General features: G+C 53.3%; 1 protein-coding gene across 2 annotated transcripts; it reads left to right on the forward strand.

Moving 5' to 3' along the window:
* Positions 1 to 2968: 2968 nt before the first annotated feature.
* ST6GALNAC4 (ST6 N-acetylgalactosaminide alpha-2,6-sialyltransferase 4) lies at positions 2969 to 16668 on the forward strand. Of its 2 annotated transcripts, XM_075015486.1 has the most exons (8): positions 2969 to 3107; positions 3778 to 3850; positions 4092 to 4172; positions 4660 to 4723; positions 7723 to 7893; positions 8700 to 9112; positions 12459 to 12566; positions 13313 to 16668. In XM_075015486.1, exons 4-8 carry the CDS (start codon positions 4712 to 4714, stop codon positions 13500 to 13502), a joined length of 894 nt encoding a protein of 297 aa, XP_074871587.1. In that variant the 5' UTR covers positions 2969 to 3107; positions 3778 to 3850; positions 4092 to 4172; positions 4660 to 4711; the 3' UTR covers positions 13503 to 16668. The 2 variants fall into 2 exon arrangements, with proteins under 2 accessions (XP_074871587.1, XP_074871588.1); XM_075015487.1 differs by lacking the exons at positions 2969 to 3107; positions 3778 to 3850; positions 4092 to 4172; positions 4660 to 4723 and adding an exon at positions 5411 to 5445.
* Positions 16669 to 17357: the final 689 nt, after the last annotated feature.

Consider the following 17357-nt stretch of genomic DNA (forward strand, 5'->3'; position numbering starts at 1 on the left):
AACTCAGTGGGCCCCTTGCCCCTTCAGCCAGCATCACAAGCCCCCTGCCCAGAGAAACCCCAACCACACACCCCCACCAGTTTCCTGTAAGCTGAGTGTTTGGGCAACCACCCAGGAAAGATTCAGGTGGCATCCGGCTGATTGGCTGCCTACAGCCAGCACCCATGTGTTTTCATTAGTGGTGCACATCCACACATGCCTTGGTGAACCTAACAAAATGTATTCCGCCCGTGGATGGAAAAAATTAGAGGGAACACTGCCCCCCTCGAGTGGAGCCCTGGGCCAGCCTAATCCCATGCCCCTTCCCTTCCCCAGACCTAACCGGCTTGCTCTGGACAAAGCTGAAACCCTTTTATATTGCAGGGCCCCTGGCAGGGCTGGTTTTTACCTGAGTATTTTATGTACAAACTCCTACATAATCACACTCCCTGCCAAGGTGCTGGGCGGCTGGAATAATATTTCTGAGATGAAAACACCCGCAAGGCAAGAGTTTCAATCAGATGGTGTCCATCTGTGAAGCTCAGCTGTAGCTAATGCTGGGACGTTAACTTGGATAACAGACTATCTGGCATTCCATTTAGGCCTTGCAGAAATAACTTTTTTTAATAATTTCACTGGATCAGATCAATGATTATTTTAAGTGGATTTTTTTTAATGTTATGGATTTAAATTGTCACTGTTTTGGGCAGTTAAGGGGAGAGGTGTCAGAACATGATTCTCTGTGGCAGATGTCAAGATTCAGAAAGATAAAACAGGATGTCATTAAAATCCAAATTGTCAGCGTCCCGTGGCAAAATATACAAAAGGTAGATTCTTCTGTCAAGCTCTGGTAAGTGCTCGAGCAGCAATTTTGTTATTTTGCCCATCTGAAAACGTTGCTCATTATTGATGGAAATGTTATTTTTCATTGTAGTCGCGTTCACAGCAGCCCCTCTCTTTTGGAAGGGCCATGGTAATACATGAGGTCAGAAGATGCTAATGGGGCGCTGGCATGAATATGCAGTGCCTCATTAGCATGGTGGCGGCTGCGGAGATTCGAAAGTGCCGCTTTTGAATCGCATGCTGCCCGTGTAGATAGGGGCTTTTTGAAAGGACCCCCCCGGACTTCAAAAGCCCCGTATTCCTGTTTGGTTTTAGGAAGAAGGGGCTTTCGAAGACTTGGAGGGGGTCCTTTTGAAAGGCCCCCATTTACACAGGAGGTGTGCGATTTGAAAACAGCACTTTCAAATTGCCTGCTGCTGCCATTATGCTAGTGAGGCACTGCATATTCATGGTGGCGACTCGTTAGCATCTTCTGACCTCGTTTATTACCATGCCCCTTCCAAAAGGAAGGGGCTAGTGTAGACGGAGCGTGTGCATAAGGTAAAAGTGATGTTTATTGACATTTCATGATAAGAATCCAGTCCTTGGAAATCCAGTTTTGCTACACAGGAGACAACATTTCAGAGACCTGTAATTCCTCACATCCCAAAGCATAAAATCCGTTCACTGATGGAGATTATGCAGTTTACCCCATTGGCACCACTCTCCATTATGATGTATTTTGGGCTTTCCTCTTGCGGTTCTGAGCACTGTGAAGATCTCGCCAATCTGCTGCCTGAATACCAGATGAGACGGGCTGCTGGTCTGATTTGGTGTGGCACTTCCCTTATATTTAAACCGAAAGTGTTTCAAATACACAGTTCACGTGCCCCTGTTCTTGCTCCCTCTCCGAGTTCTGAATTTCTCGGCAGAGCCAATCGAAGTGAATGAAGTCAGTTTCGGTTTTGTTTGGCCAGTGGTGCTGTACGGCATGACTGGGTGGGGAAGGTTTATGTGGGGAGTGGAAGGTGCTTTGCAAGTGCTGCTGCACAGTGGGATTGGCATAAACCCTGGGCACAGTAATCAGTGCCCCTGGAGTTTAGTGTGACGATTAAGGAAGGTGAAACTGGTCTTCAAGGAGAGGGTGGTAAATGTTGCATTGGAGGTGGATACCAGTGCCTGGAGGAGGTGGCACTGGAGGTGGATACCAGAGCCTGGTGGGATGACACCAGAGGGAACATCTGGGGGGCATTGTTCTCCAAAGGGGGTTCAATGCTGGGGGGAGGCTAGAATTGGGGGAGGGGTAGCAGTGTTAGTGCTGGGGTTCAGGCATCGGCAGGGAAGGTCTTGGGGGACAGAATCCAGGAGGGTTGCTGACCGAGGAGGGGTACTGACTCCAGTGGGGTGTGGGGATCAGAAGGGGATAATAGCAAAGGTACAGGTGCTGGGGGGTGGTATTGATGCCAGTGGGGGGTTGGCATTGGGGAAAGGTCTGGGGCACTGATGTGGAGAACCTGTGGGGGGGGTGGTTTGGGGAGGGAGGATCAGAAATCAGTAGTGGGGTTGTGGGGTGGAGCTGGCTGGTACAGGGAAAAGGGGTTGGTACCACAGGGGGAGGGATTGGGGAGCAGTGTGGAGCCCAGAACTGTGGGGAGGTATGGGGGGTAGTGTTGGAGCTGGGGGCGGTATGAAGTGGACGGCGGTGTGTTGAGGGGGCAGTACGGAGCCGGTGCAGATGGGTGCAGCAGGGGGGCATTATGATGGGTGGGGTGCGGAGCTGGGAGCTGCACGGGGGGAATGGAGCTCAGTGTAGGGGGCAGTGGTCGGGGGGTGGCGCGGAGCCCAGAGCAGGAGATGGTGTTGGGGAGGCCAGATGGGGGCTGGAGTCCGGTGCAGGGGATGGTGTTGGGGGGGGGTGCGGAGCGGGGGGCTATACGGGGAGATGGAGCCCGGTGCAGGGGGCAGGATGGGGAATGGAGCTCAGTGTAGGGGGCGGTGCTGAGGGGGGTGGCGAGGAGTCCAGAGCGGAGGATGGTGTTGGGTGGCCGGATGGGGGCTGGAGCCCGGTGCAGGGGGCGGTGTTGGGGGGGCCGGATGGGGGGTGGAGCCCGGTACAGGGGGCGGTGTTAGGGGGGCAGGGCGGAGCGCGGGGCGGGGCGTGCGGCTGAGCCGGGCCGTGCGGCGGCGCTGCTGCGGGGCTGGTGCTGGGGCGAGGCAGGATCCAGGGCCCGGCGGCAGCAATGGGCGCCGGGAAGCAGCTGAGCCGGACGCGCCCAGGAGCCGCTCCCGGGCTCCCAGCTTCACAGGTGCCGCTGCGAGGCCGGGCCGCGTGGGGTGTCCTCCCGCCGCTGGAAGGGGCCGGGTGCCGCGGGGCGCGGCCAGGGGCTGGCACCGCACAGATGCCCTGGGGACAGGGGTGGGCGAGGCTGAGATCCCATGTGGGGGATGTTGTGGGGCTGGCACTGCGCTGCTGCCCTAGGGGTGGGGGGAGGTGAGGATCCCGTAGGTTGGGGGGACCATGGGGCTGGCACTGCGCTGCTGCCCTAGGGGTGGGGGGAGGTGAGGATCCCGTAGGTTGGGGGGACCATGGGGCTGGCACTGCGCTGCTGCCCTAGGGGTGGGGGTAAGGCTGGACACCCCCTAGGGTGTGTGCAGGCCGTGGGCGGTGCAGCTCTGCTGCCCTGGGGGTGGTGCGACTCCTAGGGTTGGAGCGGGTGACAGACACCGACAAGTGGTGTACAATCACTGGGCTACCTCAGGGCCTTTTGTGTGGCCCACGTGGGTCCCCCCCACACACACACTGGGGAGTCATCTCCAGACTTCTCCCCGGCCCGGGGTCCCGTCTCCGGAACGCTGCCGTCGGGTTTGTCTGGGTGTGCAGCGCTCTGGAGGAAGGCCCCAGCACACTGGCTGGGGAAGAGGGGATGGGTCTCCATCTTTTGGACAAACTAAAGGACAGGCTCGCATCCCCCGCAGCCTCTTCCAGCCAAGAGTCTCAAAGTACCGGCAGGCATTGATGAGTGAAGCCTCTTTCCACCCCCGGGAGCAGGTGAGTCATTGAAGTTCTCAGGGAAACTGAAGCCACATAGCTCCCCCGAGGGAGGGACTGGGAATATGGCCCCAGATAACTGGCTGGTGCAACAGTCTGTAGCAGGCTACGAGTGTTTGATAAATATTCGTATCCTAGGCTCGAGCAAGGCAATACTGTGCTCTGTTAAACAGTGGTGTTCCACCCCAGAGGTGGCTGCATATCAGTGGTGGACAAAGTGATCCCTGTATTTTCTCCCCAGGGCGTTGTGAGATATAGTAATCGTTAAAGGCATTACTGAGTGTGGATTGCCCGCAGAGTGTAAAGCCCATTGAGGAGGAAGGTAATTTGCCGATGAGTTCTGTACAATTGGAGTGTGCTGCTGTTTGATCGCCTGGTGAGATCTGAATATGACATGAGATGCATTCCGGATGGCAGAAGCTGCAGAAGATAGAGCTTCACACCAACAGAGAGGAGATTCTGTGGAGGTTTAAAGAGGAAGCCTGAACATAAGCAGCAGGGGTGGGAGATCAGAGTCACAAGGAAGATGCAGTTAACTGGAGCATTTAGACAGGGGAGGGGGGATTCAACAGGAAGGAGAGTGGTTTTTAGCAAGATATTAGAACAAGAGGAGTGCTCAGAGTGATGGCTCTCCAGACCAAATCCCAGGCACGGTACCATCCAGGGCCTCATGCATGTATTGCATGATGTACCTCTTTTTGACAGACTCCGCTCTATTTATCTAGTCTCATATCAGTGACTTTGCTTTTTGTTTTCTTTGCTCCGTGTTTATTTTCTTGCTGGCTGGCTAACCTGTCTGTATTTTGCAGACTGCAGTTCCAGAGTCCCAAGGCAAATCTGAGGCAGATAAGACACTAAAGCATGAAGGAGCTCGTAAGTAACCAGAACCCCTGATTCCACGATGCTCTCAAACCCACTGGCGACTTGTGGTAGAATTCGGGAGGTGCAGTGCCCTCTCCTGTGCCCCTGCCAAAATTTTAATTGCCAAATGGGGTGCCTCCTCCCTGCCCCTCTGGGTGGCCCTCCCTGCACACCGTCACCCTGCAGGTGCCATGCATTAAACCCTGGAATTTAGGACCACAGTGACAGTGGCAAAATGGGCTGGGAGTCCAGAGCCGAGGAGAAGGTTGCAGAGGGACAGGACATCCTAAAGGGAATTGGGTTCCTGCCCTTAGTGGGTGCGAGGAGTGTATCTGTGTTCCAATCGACCAAGAATTCTCACGGACAGTTGGTGGAAATGTATGTGGTGGCCATCTGGAAATGTTCCCCAGCTCCTGGGTCTGGAGTCTTTTGCCCCAGTTAGAGTTCTGATAAATATCCTCAAACTGCAGAGAACAGGCGAATATATGGGCAGTCGTGTGTCTCAAAGGTGCATTATTCAGCAACACCTTTCTATTCTCACACAAAGGGATACTGTAGAGTACATCATCGACAGCCTGCTTGACTCATAACTCTAGGAACCCTTTTTGTTGTTCTCTCAGCCTAGCAAGTGAGATCTTTGCTGCTGCTAAGCTGTGTCTTTCCTTCTAATGCCCGCTCATCTGCCTCACCAGTGAATCTTCCAGGACTCTGCCAGTCCAAACCTTCCCTCGCAGGTAGCAATCAGTGAACGTCAGTTCCTCAGACAGGTGTGTCTGCAGTGCTTAGCCCTTCTGCTTGTGGCAACTGCAAAACCTTATCGAGTTCACTGCTCATTCAAAGAGATGGCAGCCAGCAGCTTCTCACTGTACCTGGAGGTTACAAACCAACGGTTTCAATCAGCGCAGACCTGGCTTACAATAAAAGCCGAGTGAGTTTATTAACAAAAAGAGAAAGGGCTAAATGATACTAAGTAACAGGAGGACAGAAAGGGTGACAGACCAGCAACAGTAAAATTAGGCTTCTAAGTCTAAAACTCAGCTTAACAAACCAGAGTCTCATGTTCAGAGCAGGTTTTTTCCACCGCAATCTTCCAGCCTCCTGCATGGCTCCACGTTTTGCAAATTCATAGGGTTCATGCCTTCGCTTCCTCACATGTGAGTTCTAGGCAGCAGGGCTTTGTCTGAGTGATGCATGGCCAGGGCTTCGTGTTCATGCCGGGTACTACTGGGACATTTGGAATACTTGTCACAATACTGTTTTGGCATCTCTGTCGTTGTCCTTCCTTCCTCAGGCCAGAAGAGCCCCCAGGCTTTGTCCCTCTCCCCTTGCATTCAGCACACATGCGGGGATGTCAGCAGAGGTGTTACTAATGCAAAGAGCCCAGGGCAAGTTGTTGACCCCCACACCCCCTCGTCCTCCGCATTAGGGCTACGCCCTCCTCTTATATTGGTGTTTGTCAGAGGTCCCAGACGGACAGCCCAGTCACACATGAAGGCAGGGATTGCACAGTTCAGTCCCCAGGGCCCTTCAATTCCTTGGTCTCCACTGAGACAGGCAGCACAGGCCCAGGTAGTAGCTATGTAACCTCCAATGGCTTCGGAAACACCTTCACTCTGCCTGGGGCTGTGCGTGATCCTGGTACCCCTGACACTGATTAGACCCTCCCTGAGGCTCAAGCCACCCGCAGATATGGCAGAAGCCGAGGTTACAATCAGACAGGCACACAGCACCACATGGCCTGAGAGGTTTGCAAGGCTGGCTGCTTGTTGGCCGTGCAGCCACTCATGACTAGATAGGAAGTGAGTCATTCTGCACTACAACAATCGGGCACAGCTGAGTGACCCGTTTGCTGAGCCCTCCCCAGTTCTGATGTGTGACTGAGGGTAGTCATGGCCAATCAGAGAGCACAGTCCTGTGCCTGGTTTACAATCAAGAACTAAGAGACAGGGTGAGGGTGGACTTCCTCGGGACTGTTGTGTAATGCAACTAACCAGGTTAATCTCACCTCTGCGAGGAAGGCGGTAGCTGCTGTTAGCTCTACAGAGATGCACAAAGAGTAGCAGTGAGTGCTGGTGATGGTTACAGCTGTAAGCACCTTGTTTCCTCTCCCCTGCCTGTGTGTCTCCTGCTGGCTTTTGTCTGCAGGGTTCTGTGAAAGGGGGTTTAGCCAGTGGTGAGAGCAGGGGTTAGGAATCTGAGCTCTTGGGCTCTTTGCCATGAACCTGCTATGTGACCTTAGACAGATGCTTGCTCTCCTGGCAGGTCAGCCTTCCTTTAGCTGCCTGGCAGTGTTACCTTGTGGGAATGCTGCGAGGCTAAACGCCTGGGGAAGCCGTTGGGGTGTAACGCATCGCACAGGCTCTCAGCAGGGGAAAGGTTGTGACAGGCAGAGGGTGTAGAGCCCCCTGCCAACAATTACCTTAGTTCCTCTCTCCTGCTTCTGAGTCAGCTGCAGCTGCTTCCACTTCCTTCCCTTCCTAGCCCTTCTGCCCACTTTGGACTCCTCGGAGTGTGTAAATTTAGAACAGTAAGGGTCTTTAATTACCCAGTATTACAAGTCTCTCACTTTGGGGATTATGAACAGCTGTTGAGGTCCCTGCTGACCACTTTTCTCCTTCCCTTGCTGCTGAAGAGGTGGAGTCCCCTCCTGCTACAGAAGAAAGAAGAACCACATCCATTGTTTTATTGTTAGGATGCTTGCCCTGTTAAAAGCACTTTCCCCCTAGCACAATGAGAGATCCCTGGTCACAAGTGATCCCTGTAAGCTGTGTGCTTGTGCGGCCACTCAGGAATTCAGCTGTGAGCCAGCTGATTAGCAGAGAGCTCACAGTTAGGTTTTTTGTTTGTTTGTTTCTATTGGTGGTGCACCCGTCAGTGCACATAAAATTTATTCCACACATGGATGGAAAAGATGAGGGAACGTTGCTGGTCACTGGAATGCAGTCTCCTGTTGCCATGTAACTTTAGTTCTCCACAGCAAATCCTCAGCCTCCCTTCTCAACGTGTTGCAGGTCTGCTTGTTCTTAATTCTGTCTGCTTGTGCTGCGCTCCACATTCTGCTCTGCCTGCACTTCTGCCTGCGGGTGTGTTGGGTCAACTGTCAGCAGCTGGAGGAACACGAAGATACCTCGGTGCCTGGAGCCCTCAGTCTCAAGGGATACAGCCGTGTTCCTGACGGAAAGGTGGGTTAAGGTTCCCTCTGTGAATGTGCTCTCCAGAGACAGTGATGGGTAATGGTTAAAGCACAAGGCTGGGACTTAGGACTTCTTGATTCCATCTGCAGTGTCACTGGGTGCCGGAGGGTGAATTCACCCAGCACTGCCTCAGTTTGTCCATCACCAATGAGGATAACATACTTAGCCTCAACCCTTGTGGGAAGTTTCTTGATTAAAGTTTGCACTGTGTTTGAGGCTCCTAAGATGCCTCAGCGATACGTAGCACTACCCATGGAACTCCTGCCCTTTCCATTCACAAGCTTCTGCTTATTGAGTCTCTGCTGCCTATGTCCTGGAACAAGCTCAAAGCAAAGCGCAGCCAACATCTGGAGTAATCAAAATCCACCCCTCTTGGGTGGGAGTCTGAGTTCACGCATGCTGTTTCCAGCCTGCTGGGGGGAACCAGCTGGCAGTTAAAGGGGCTCGGGAGAGCCTTGTCTGGGAAACTTGAGATCATCCTTGCTGGTGTTTAAAGCTTATTCTGGTAAAGTGGCTTTAATCCCTGTGTAGATGTGACCTGAGAGTGACACATCCTTGTTCCAGCAATGGGGAGTTGAGAGGGTGGCTAAGAGCAGTGCCATGGAGAGAGAGGTGGAAGGGGGCCCTGCAGGGAAGGCATTTCTGCACTGGATTTAAAGACTGACAGGAAGCCAGTGCAGGTAATGGAAGAGTGATATGGCCCAGCTGCCTGGAATGGATATGGCCCAGCTCCCCTTGTGAGCCCTGGGCCTTTCCTGGTCCCTCTCCATTGCTAACAGAGTGTTTTGCTGCAGCCGTTGGTCAGAGCTCCATGCCACCGGTGTGCTGTGGTATCGAGCTCGGGTCAGATGCTGGGCTCGCGGCTGGGGAAGGAGATCGACCAAATGGAGTGCGTCCTGCGCATGAACCAGGCCCCCACCGCCGGCTATGAAGAGGACGTGGGGACCAAGAGCACCATCAGGGTTGTCTCGCACACCAGCGTCCCCTTGCTCCTGAGGAATCAGTCCTACTTCTTCAAGCAGTCGCGGGATACCGTCTACGTCATCTGGGGGCCCGTGAAGAAGATGAGCCGGGAGAAGGTGGGACTGACCTACAGGACTCTCCAGGAAGTGAAGGAGGCGTATCCCCGCCTGCAGATCTATACGCTGACCGAGGGGATGATGGCTCACTGTGACGAGGTCTTCCAGAATGAGACAGGGAAGAACAGGTGAGCAGCTCCCCCCTCCCGGCCTCCAATGTGCCAGAGGTTCCATGCCACAGCTGTTGGCTGGGCACACCGAGTAGAGCTTTTCACCTCAAGGTCATTGGTTCAAATCCTGTGCCGGTCAGCAGTGTCCAGCAGTCATTTGTTCTCAGCCAGGTAGATGAATGGGGGGTTCCAGCAGGTTCCTGATGGCTGGTTGTCCAGAGCTTACAACCAAGAGCTGATGACTGATCTCTCAGACTCATGTAGGGCTTCCATCAGGCTAGGAGGAGCAGCCTGAGAACACTTGCCCTGCTGCTGTCCCTCCCATGCCCAATGCGGATAAGCAGAGAGCAACTGTCTCCAGCACCGTCAGTGCAGCTTTGTTCACTAGAGCCGCGTCTACACGTGCACGTTACTTCGGAGTAGCAGCACTAACTTCGAAATAGCGCCCGTCACGGCTACACGTGTTGGGCGCTATTTCGAAGTTGAAATAGACGTTAGGCGGCGAGACGGCGAAGCCGCTAACCCCATGAGGGGATGGGAATAGCGCCCTACTTCGAAGTAGGGCACGTGTAGCCGATCCGCGTCCCGCACATCGAAATAGCGGGGTCCGCCATGGCGGCCATCAGCTGAGGGGTTGAGAGACGCTCTCTCTCCAGCCCCTGCGGGGCTCTATGGTCACCGTGGGCAGCAGCCCTTAGCCCAGGGCTTCTGGCTGCTGCTGCAGCAGCTGGGGATCCATGCTGCATGCACAGGGTCTGCAACCAGTTGTCGGCTCTGTGTATCTTGTGTTGTTTAGTGCAACTGTGTCTGGGAGGGGCCCTTAAAGGGAGCGGCTTGCTGTTGAGTCCGCCCTGTGACCCTGTCTGCAACTGTGCCTGGCACCCTTATTTCGATGTGTGCTACTTTGGCGTATAGACGTTCCCTCGCAGCGCCTATTTCGATGTGGTGCTGCGCAACGTCGATGTTGAACGTCGACGTTGCCAGCCCTGGAGGACGTGTAGACGTTATTCATCGAAATAAGCTACTTCAATGCACGTGTACGTGTAGATGTAGCTTAGGAAACTCAAGTGGGGTGGGATGGAGAGCAAGTTTCCAAACCCACGTGTATCCTCAGTTGTTGGCCCTTCCCCTGCCCTCCCCTCCGCCGGTTTCCTCTGCCTTGATTGCAAAGGCCATGCTGGGCCTTTGCTTGGAGGAGCTGATAGTACCATGAACCCCAAGCTGGGGGAGGAGTCCAAGAGGAGAATGGCTCAGGAATCTGCCTGTGGGTTCTTGCTTACAGCAGTGTGTACCACATCCACCTTCAGCTGCTGATCTGTGTCCTGGGTGGCGACCGCTCCGCTCCCCTGTTCTCTTTTCTGGCCTTGTCCGGAGAAGGAGATCAGTTACAGTTAGTGTATGTATTCCAGTATTAGAGACTGTGGCCTACCCCGTGGAAGGCTGCTGAGTAGTGTACCCTGGAAGGGCCCAGCTCCTCAATCAAGAGTAGGCAGGCAATAAACTCTTCAAAAACAAAAATCGTGTTTATTTAGACATGAGAGGTTACAGCAAAAGGGAAAAAGAAACAAACAGTCGAACGGGAAGTGTTACAATCTAATCACAGTAAAATAAAGACAACGCTGCAATAACAGTTCCTGTTAAATCTATGGCATATAACTGACAATAAAATTGTTCACTCAGTACTCTAATTCGTAACCCTGGGTCACTCAAGCATATATCTAGTAAATAGAAACAGACCTGGAAGGGACCTCTAGAGGTGATAGAGTCCAGGTCTCATCCTCACAGCGGGACCAAGCACCATCTAGACCCTCCCTGACAGATGTTTGTCTAACCTGCTCTTAAATATCTCTAATGATGGAGATTCCACAACCTCCCTAGGCAATTTATTCCACTGCTTAACCATCCTGACAGTTAGGTGTTCCGAGTGTCCTACCTAAACTTTCCTTGCTGCAATTTAAGCACATTGCTTTTTCTCCTATCTTCAGAGGCTGAGAATAATACAAATACAGTATAATAGCACATAAATCTAGACAGCAATTAAGACATGGAACAATACATAGATTAACATTCAATATTAGTCACTTAAAACTAAATCTCTAGTACCTGCTGGCCTAACAGGTACCAAATGGATATGGAGCTCTCATTCAAACCACAGGCATCCGGCTTTTATGCTTGAAACACTCTAGGATGTTAAAACAAATTAAGTTTCTTTCGAAATCCCTCTGAACTGTCTTAAAATGGTCCTTCTGCTCTGTGTGTGGTGGCTGGGCCCAGGTTTCCTGGTAGGGTCACAGTGGGCTGCTGCGGTGAACAGAGATGGTAGCAGAGGTGAAAGCTCCTTGGGTTCTGCTGCACAGGCCTCCTGCTGGCGAGGTGCTAGAAGTGGCCATGGCCAGGGCAACCCTGAAACCTTGGGGTGGGCTGCAGCTGCTGCAGGAGCTGCCCTTCAAAGCTCTTCCTTTTCTGGGTTCCACTGGAGCAGCTGCTGCTGTTCCACAAACGCTTTCTTCCTTCTAGGTGTCCAGAGAGCTTTGCTCTCGTGCTGCTCCCTGGCCCGTGCAGGCTGCTAGACTGGCCTGCAGCCTTTTATAGGCTTTGAGCTCAGTGGCTGTCAGATTATGTAATCAGTGTGCAGCTGGGCTAATTAGCATAATTTGGTAGGGCACAAAAGCTTCAGGCTGATTGGCTTGCTGCCCATTCTTAATTGGAGGGCTTTATCTGTGTCCTTCAAGGGTAAGTCAGCTAGCCTTAGATAGCCACCTTTCCCTGGAGAACCCGCAGGCAGGTCATACCCTTTAATTCTGGACTAGTGACATTTACTGATACGAGGTATTAAATGTAATATAATTGGTCTCAAATGTTCTGGTAATAACATTTGGCTTTTGCTGTGGCAGGGGGGAACCCTCATCCCCAAGGTCTTAACAGTCCTGAGACCCCATCAGCTGTTTCCAGGGGCTGAGCCTGGCTCTCGGCTGATGAATACCTGACCTCTAGGGAATTGGGTGCTCTCAGCATGACAGGATGGGGCCCACAAGGAGATGGAGTCAGCGGGGGGGATCTGATCAGCAGAGGACTTGGGCTACCACAGTGCTCAAAGCAGAAGCCCCTTCTTCCTCCCCACCACATTTCTCTTGTCCTGCTTTTCTCTTTGCCCGTCTCTTCCTCACACAGAGGCTGCTCCAAAGGCCCTAATCACACCCAGTAAGTGCCTTTGTCTGTCCCCCTCACCCAGGGCAAGCTGTGCCTGACTGTCCAGTCTTGGTCTGGGACATGCATCTCTCCCACAATCCATGGTCCTTGCTTGCTCTGCCATGCTGGATTGGGCATCCTGTCCCCTCCAACTCAGCTGCTATGTGATTTGCAGGATGAAATCCGGCTCCTTTCTGAGCACTGGCTGGTTCACCATGATCCTGGCGATGGAGCTGTGCGAACAGATCTTTGTCTTCGGCATGGTCAGCGCTGGCTACTGCAGGTATGGGGAGACACAGGGAGACTTCTGGGGGCTTTTGCCACAAAGCGCCTCAGTTGGCCAGCACAGCCCTCTAACCACATTCGTCTGTCTGCGAGAGCTTCACCCGCAGGGCAGGACAATACATCTGCCATGCACAGAGACTTAGAAGTTCAGTAACAAACGCCAGCCTGGAAAGGGGCTGTTTGCGGCGGCTTGGACGATGCAGGCAATACATGAAGTGGGCAGATGTGGGGAAGTGGCTTCAAGTATCAGCAGTTGCAGAGGAGAAGGAGCTTGTTCCAGCAGTGGTGGGACCAGAGAAGAAAAGGGCCACAGGCAGGCAGTAAAGCAGAGAGCACCGGGCTCTGAGCTGGGAGCAAGTTCATGAATTTTTCTGTGCAAAGAGGTGGTTTGGAACAGGATCCTCAAAACAAAAGCAAGTCGGGGCCCTGGCTGCAGGGGTGGCAGGGTTCAGCTCTGTGCGTAAAGCCCACACCTGCTGGAGCCAGCAGAGCTGGGATGCAGTAAGGTCATGGGGGAGGGTGTGGTGAAATCGTGGCCCAGGGCCAGGAAGGGGAGGATGAGGATTTCAGCATCGGATGGTCTGTCCGTAACACAGAAGGAAGCTCTGAATTCATTCAGCGCCGCCCACCCCGTCTTGTGGGGCAGGATTGGTCCCCATCATAGATTTGCTTGTGCTTCGTCCAGCCTCGTGAGGCGGTTTGGGGGTGGGTGTTGTGCTGCCTTTTATCTGCTCTGGTTGGCAGGGAGAAGAACCTGCCCGCAGTGCCTTACCATTACTTTGAAAAGAACAAGATGGATGAGTGCAGGATGTACCTCGCCCATGAGCGAGCCCCCCGGGGCGGCCATCGCTTCATCACTGAGAAGGCCGTCTTCTCCCGCTGGGCAAAGAGAAGGAACATTGTCTTCACTCACCCCTCGTGGGCTGGCGTGTAGGAACATCCAGCCCACAAGCTGCTCACGGAGGGCGGTGGGGGAGTGTCACCGTGACACAGGAATCCTGCAGTGTGGCATGGGGCGCTGCCTGGAGGAGCTGCACTGCGGGGCCAGTGCTCGAAGAGGAGGTGCCCGGTGATGGACTTGACAAGAGGCAGAGCGTCCAGGGAGACGCCGTGCATTGGAAGGGCTCCCTCACCAGGGCTGCTCTCAGAAGCATGTTGAATGGTGCTAGAGAGGCCCATCTCGGGTCTGACACGTGTCTGCCCACCGCAGGGTCCCTGCCACTTGTGCTGGAGTATTGATCTGCTGGTCTTGCGCAGTTCTTCCCAGGAACTCAGCTGGGAGGAGGCAGAGAAAACCGCGGGGGGTCATTCAGAGATCTCAAGGACTCAGCCCCTCCATTGCTGCAAGGGGTTCGTGTTGCCCCTGCAGTTCCCCGAGCCCCAGCTCTGACCGTAGTCTATGAAAATTTTTTAGTCTTTGAACTATGCTGAATATTTAAGCCACTGGTCAAGAACTAGGACTCAAACTGCCACAAATTCCCTGTGTGGCCTTGGGCAAGTTACTTGCGATCTGAACTAAAGCCTGTCCACCTCCATGGAAAGACTCCCATTTACTGCAGTGGGGTCTGGCTCAGGCCCTTATCCCCTTGGTTCAGTTCCCAGTCTCCTGCTTGGTCCTTGTATTTGTTCCCCTCACCCTTTGCCCGTCTTGTCCATTTCTACTGTGAGCTGTCTGGGGCAGAGGGTGGTTCTTAGCACCACAGGGAGGCCCTGATCTTAGCCGGAACCTACAGGCTTTGGGGTTATCCCAACAGTGCTGCTCCTGTTGGTCGTAAAGCTGTGCAGCCTGTCTCAGGGCGGGACCCACCACGGCACCTCCTGCTGGTCACCTGGACATTGGCAGGGCGCCTTTGCCTGGCTGGAGTGTTGTCTGTTGTCGCTGCCTGCTCTGTGCACGCTCTGGTTTCTGGAGCTGCCTTGTGTCCTGGATCACAGCATCCTCTGCAGGACACGGCCCATTCAGTCTCACCCTCCTTCCAAGGGTCTCAGCCATCCCACCCCCATGTCCCTACCACTGTGGCCCACTACAGCCTCAGTCTAGCCCCTCACCTCAGGGCAAGCCACAGTCTACGTAGACCGCTCCCCAGTGTGGCCAAGTATAGTACAAGAGGGGAGGGGAGGGACTTGGCCCTGCCCACTACTTTGAGTCCCAGCCCAAGGACCCTCTGGCAGCAGCCTTGTCCCACTCTCCCTTGCTGGGCCACTTTTCCATGACCCCTTGCACCTTCCTGGCCCTAGATGAGGGCCAGCAATCTGGCATGTTTCAGGCTGGAGCCTCTCTCCTGCTCCCCTGAGCCTGCCCAGCGCTGCTCTCCCCAGGTGCTGCCTCTCTTGCTGAGAGCTGGTCCTGCACTTCCCTGACCAGGACTCAACTGACTCAGCTCCGCTCAGTAGCTCCCTATATACAGGGATGCTCCAGCAAGCTGCCCTGTGATTGGCTACCTTCAAGCCCCTTCCCAACTGGCTGGGGTGCTGTGCAGGCTCCCTCCAGCCTCCGTTACCCACTTCCTTGCAGGAGTGGGGCAGCGGCCCCACTACGCTCCCATACAGAGCCAAGTGGCAGGAGGCCCTTGTTCTTCAGGCAGTTTAAAGAGCGAGAGGAGTGGAATGTTTCAAAAGCGTCTCTTGCTGCGATTTGGCCAGACAGAGGCAAGACACCTGTGGGCATGCTGGGCAAGCAGGGAGAGACCCCTCTGTTGCAAGCCAGCCTACTTTTCAGGGGGGCATAGACATAAGAATGGCCAGAGTGTGTCAGACCAAAGGTCCATCTAGCCTCGCACTCCGTCTTCTGGTGCTTCAGAGGGAGGGAACAGAACAGGTGTCCAATGCCAGGTGCTTCAGAGGGAGGGAACAGAACGGGTAGTCATCAGGTAATCCATCCCAGTAGCGGTGTTTGTGCTGAAGGAAAGGAAAAGGACACTGCCTCCTGGGCGAGCTGTCCGTAGTGTCTGTCTAGATAGCTTGTCTCCTTCTGTCTGTTCCAGTACAGTGAATTTTGACCTAACACCTTGCTTGGGGCACCTGACTGTGAATTCCACTGCCGGTCATCACACCTCTCAAAGTTGCGTGCTCCCCTGCAGCTCCTGTTACCCTGCATTACGGGGCCTCCATTCCAGACGTGCCGGGTTGTGTTCTAGACCCTGTCCTGACCTCAGGAAAGGTGGCCGCTTTTTGCCAAACAAATGGGGTCAAAGTTCTGGCTCAATGCCCTGCCTGATTCACTTTACATTTCTATAGCACCTTTAACCCTGAAGGATCCCGAGGTGCTTTCGCAAAGTTTGAATAGTTCCAGGAGCCCCTCAGCTTCCCCTGAAAATGCAGCTGCTTCTGGAGTGGAACACGGTAATTGTTCAAGAGCACACACCATGACCTGAGGACAGTGGTTTTCAAACTGGAGCCTGTGGACTCCTGGGGGCCATAGGCTATGTCTACAGGCCTGTGAAATGTGGTCGTTATCACAGAAGAGAGATGTTCAGCCTGTGGTTCACAGATACCTGAAGGTCCACAGACTGAGTCTAAGATTTTCAAAGGGATCTGCACCTCCAGTCAAAATTGCATAGGGTTTGAAAACCACTGCTCTAGGACAGGAAGTGAGGGAAGATGATGTATCTAATTTAAAACCGTCTGGTTTTATGTTGTCTTGAAATAAAGTGTGCATGCATGTAATTATAACAGCATCTATTTAAAATACTTGGGGGGTGTTAATGGCGGCAGCTGTGCAGGAGGTTTTGGAGATGGCTTGCAATGCCCCTCCCACTTGGCCCATACAGCAGCTGGTGGCAGCCTGCCTAAACAGCCCCTTTTTGTGCCCCGTGCTGTGCTGGGGCCACTTGAAGCCAAATTGTACATGAATTGGTTTGAAAAAGGTCCCTTGGCGTGAGAGGTTTCCTGAACTGGAGCAGAGTGTGGCTACTTTGGAGTTCAGGCTGGAAGATACAACTTTTATCTGCAGCTCCACTGTGTCAGGCAGATCCATTTCCTTCCAGCCTTCTGGGCATGTAGTCTTGGGATTCTTGTGCTGCCTTTGTTACCAAGTGCCCTTGGATTGATACCAAAGCAAACCTGCTAAATAAAATTATTTTTATTTTGGCAATCACTCATTATTGGTGCAAACAGTGTGAATTTCTCCAGCTGGACTCAGGTGTGGAGTCCTTGCTCAGACAAAGGTCCTACAGCCATCCTGCCAGATCCTTAATTGCTGTAAATTCTCTTCTCCAGGATTCCAAGCCTGGGCATGGGGTGAAAATCCAGTTCCTGGCACATTCCGTTCTCGCTAGTTCCCCAGTCAACCGTTGTATGCATTTCCTATAATCCCCTGACAACCGTCCTGTGTAATCCACCTAGCATAGCACTGCTTTTGTGCCCTGGTGGCTATGCCACAGAAGAGATTTGAGTCTGCTACTGTTGCAAGTTTAGTAGGTCCTTTCATTCAAATAGCAGAAGTCAGGCTTTTTGATCACTCAGTCCCTGCTGACCCAGTACACAGGCAAGTTTAGTGCCCCTTCCATCTATCCCCTAGTTTGTCCCCAGCTGACATTTCCAAGTCTAGGGACTATTTCTTTGGCTGAAGAGCCTGATTATCTGTCACACACTATCACACTGCCCTCTGGCTCTCCTGGACTTTCGTTTAAATATAAATAGATATTGTTGAGGGAGGCAGAACCCCCTGTCCCCCTTCTCTGGCAGAGACTGTTGCACTTATACGGGAAGAGCGGGCTGCCTGGAGAAATTCTAGCTACTCAAACTCTTTGTGTATAAATGGAAAGAAGGCAGAGACGCCAAGCATTGG

Source organism: Carettochelys insculpta, chromosome 21, assembly GCF_033958435.1.
Source record: "Carettochelys insculpta isolate YL-2023 chromosome 21, ASM3395843v1, whole genome shotgun sequence".
Classification (NCBI taxonomy): Eukaryota; Metazoa; Chordata; order Testudines; family Carettochelyidae; genus Carettochelys; species Carettochelys insculpta.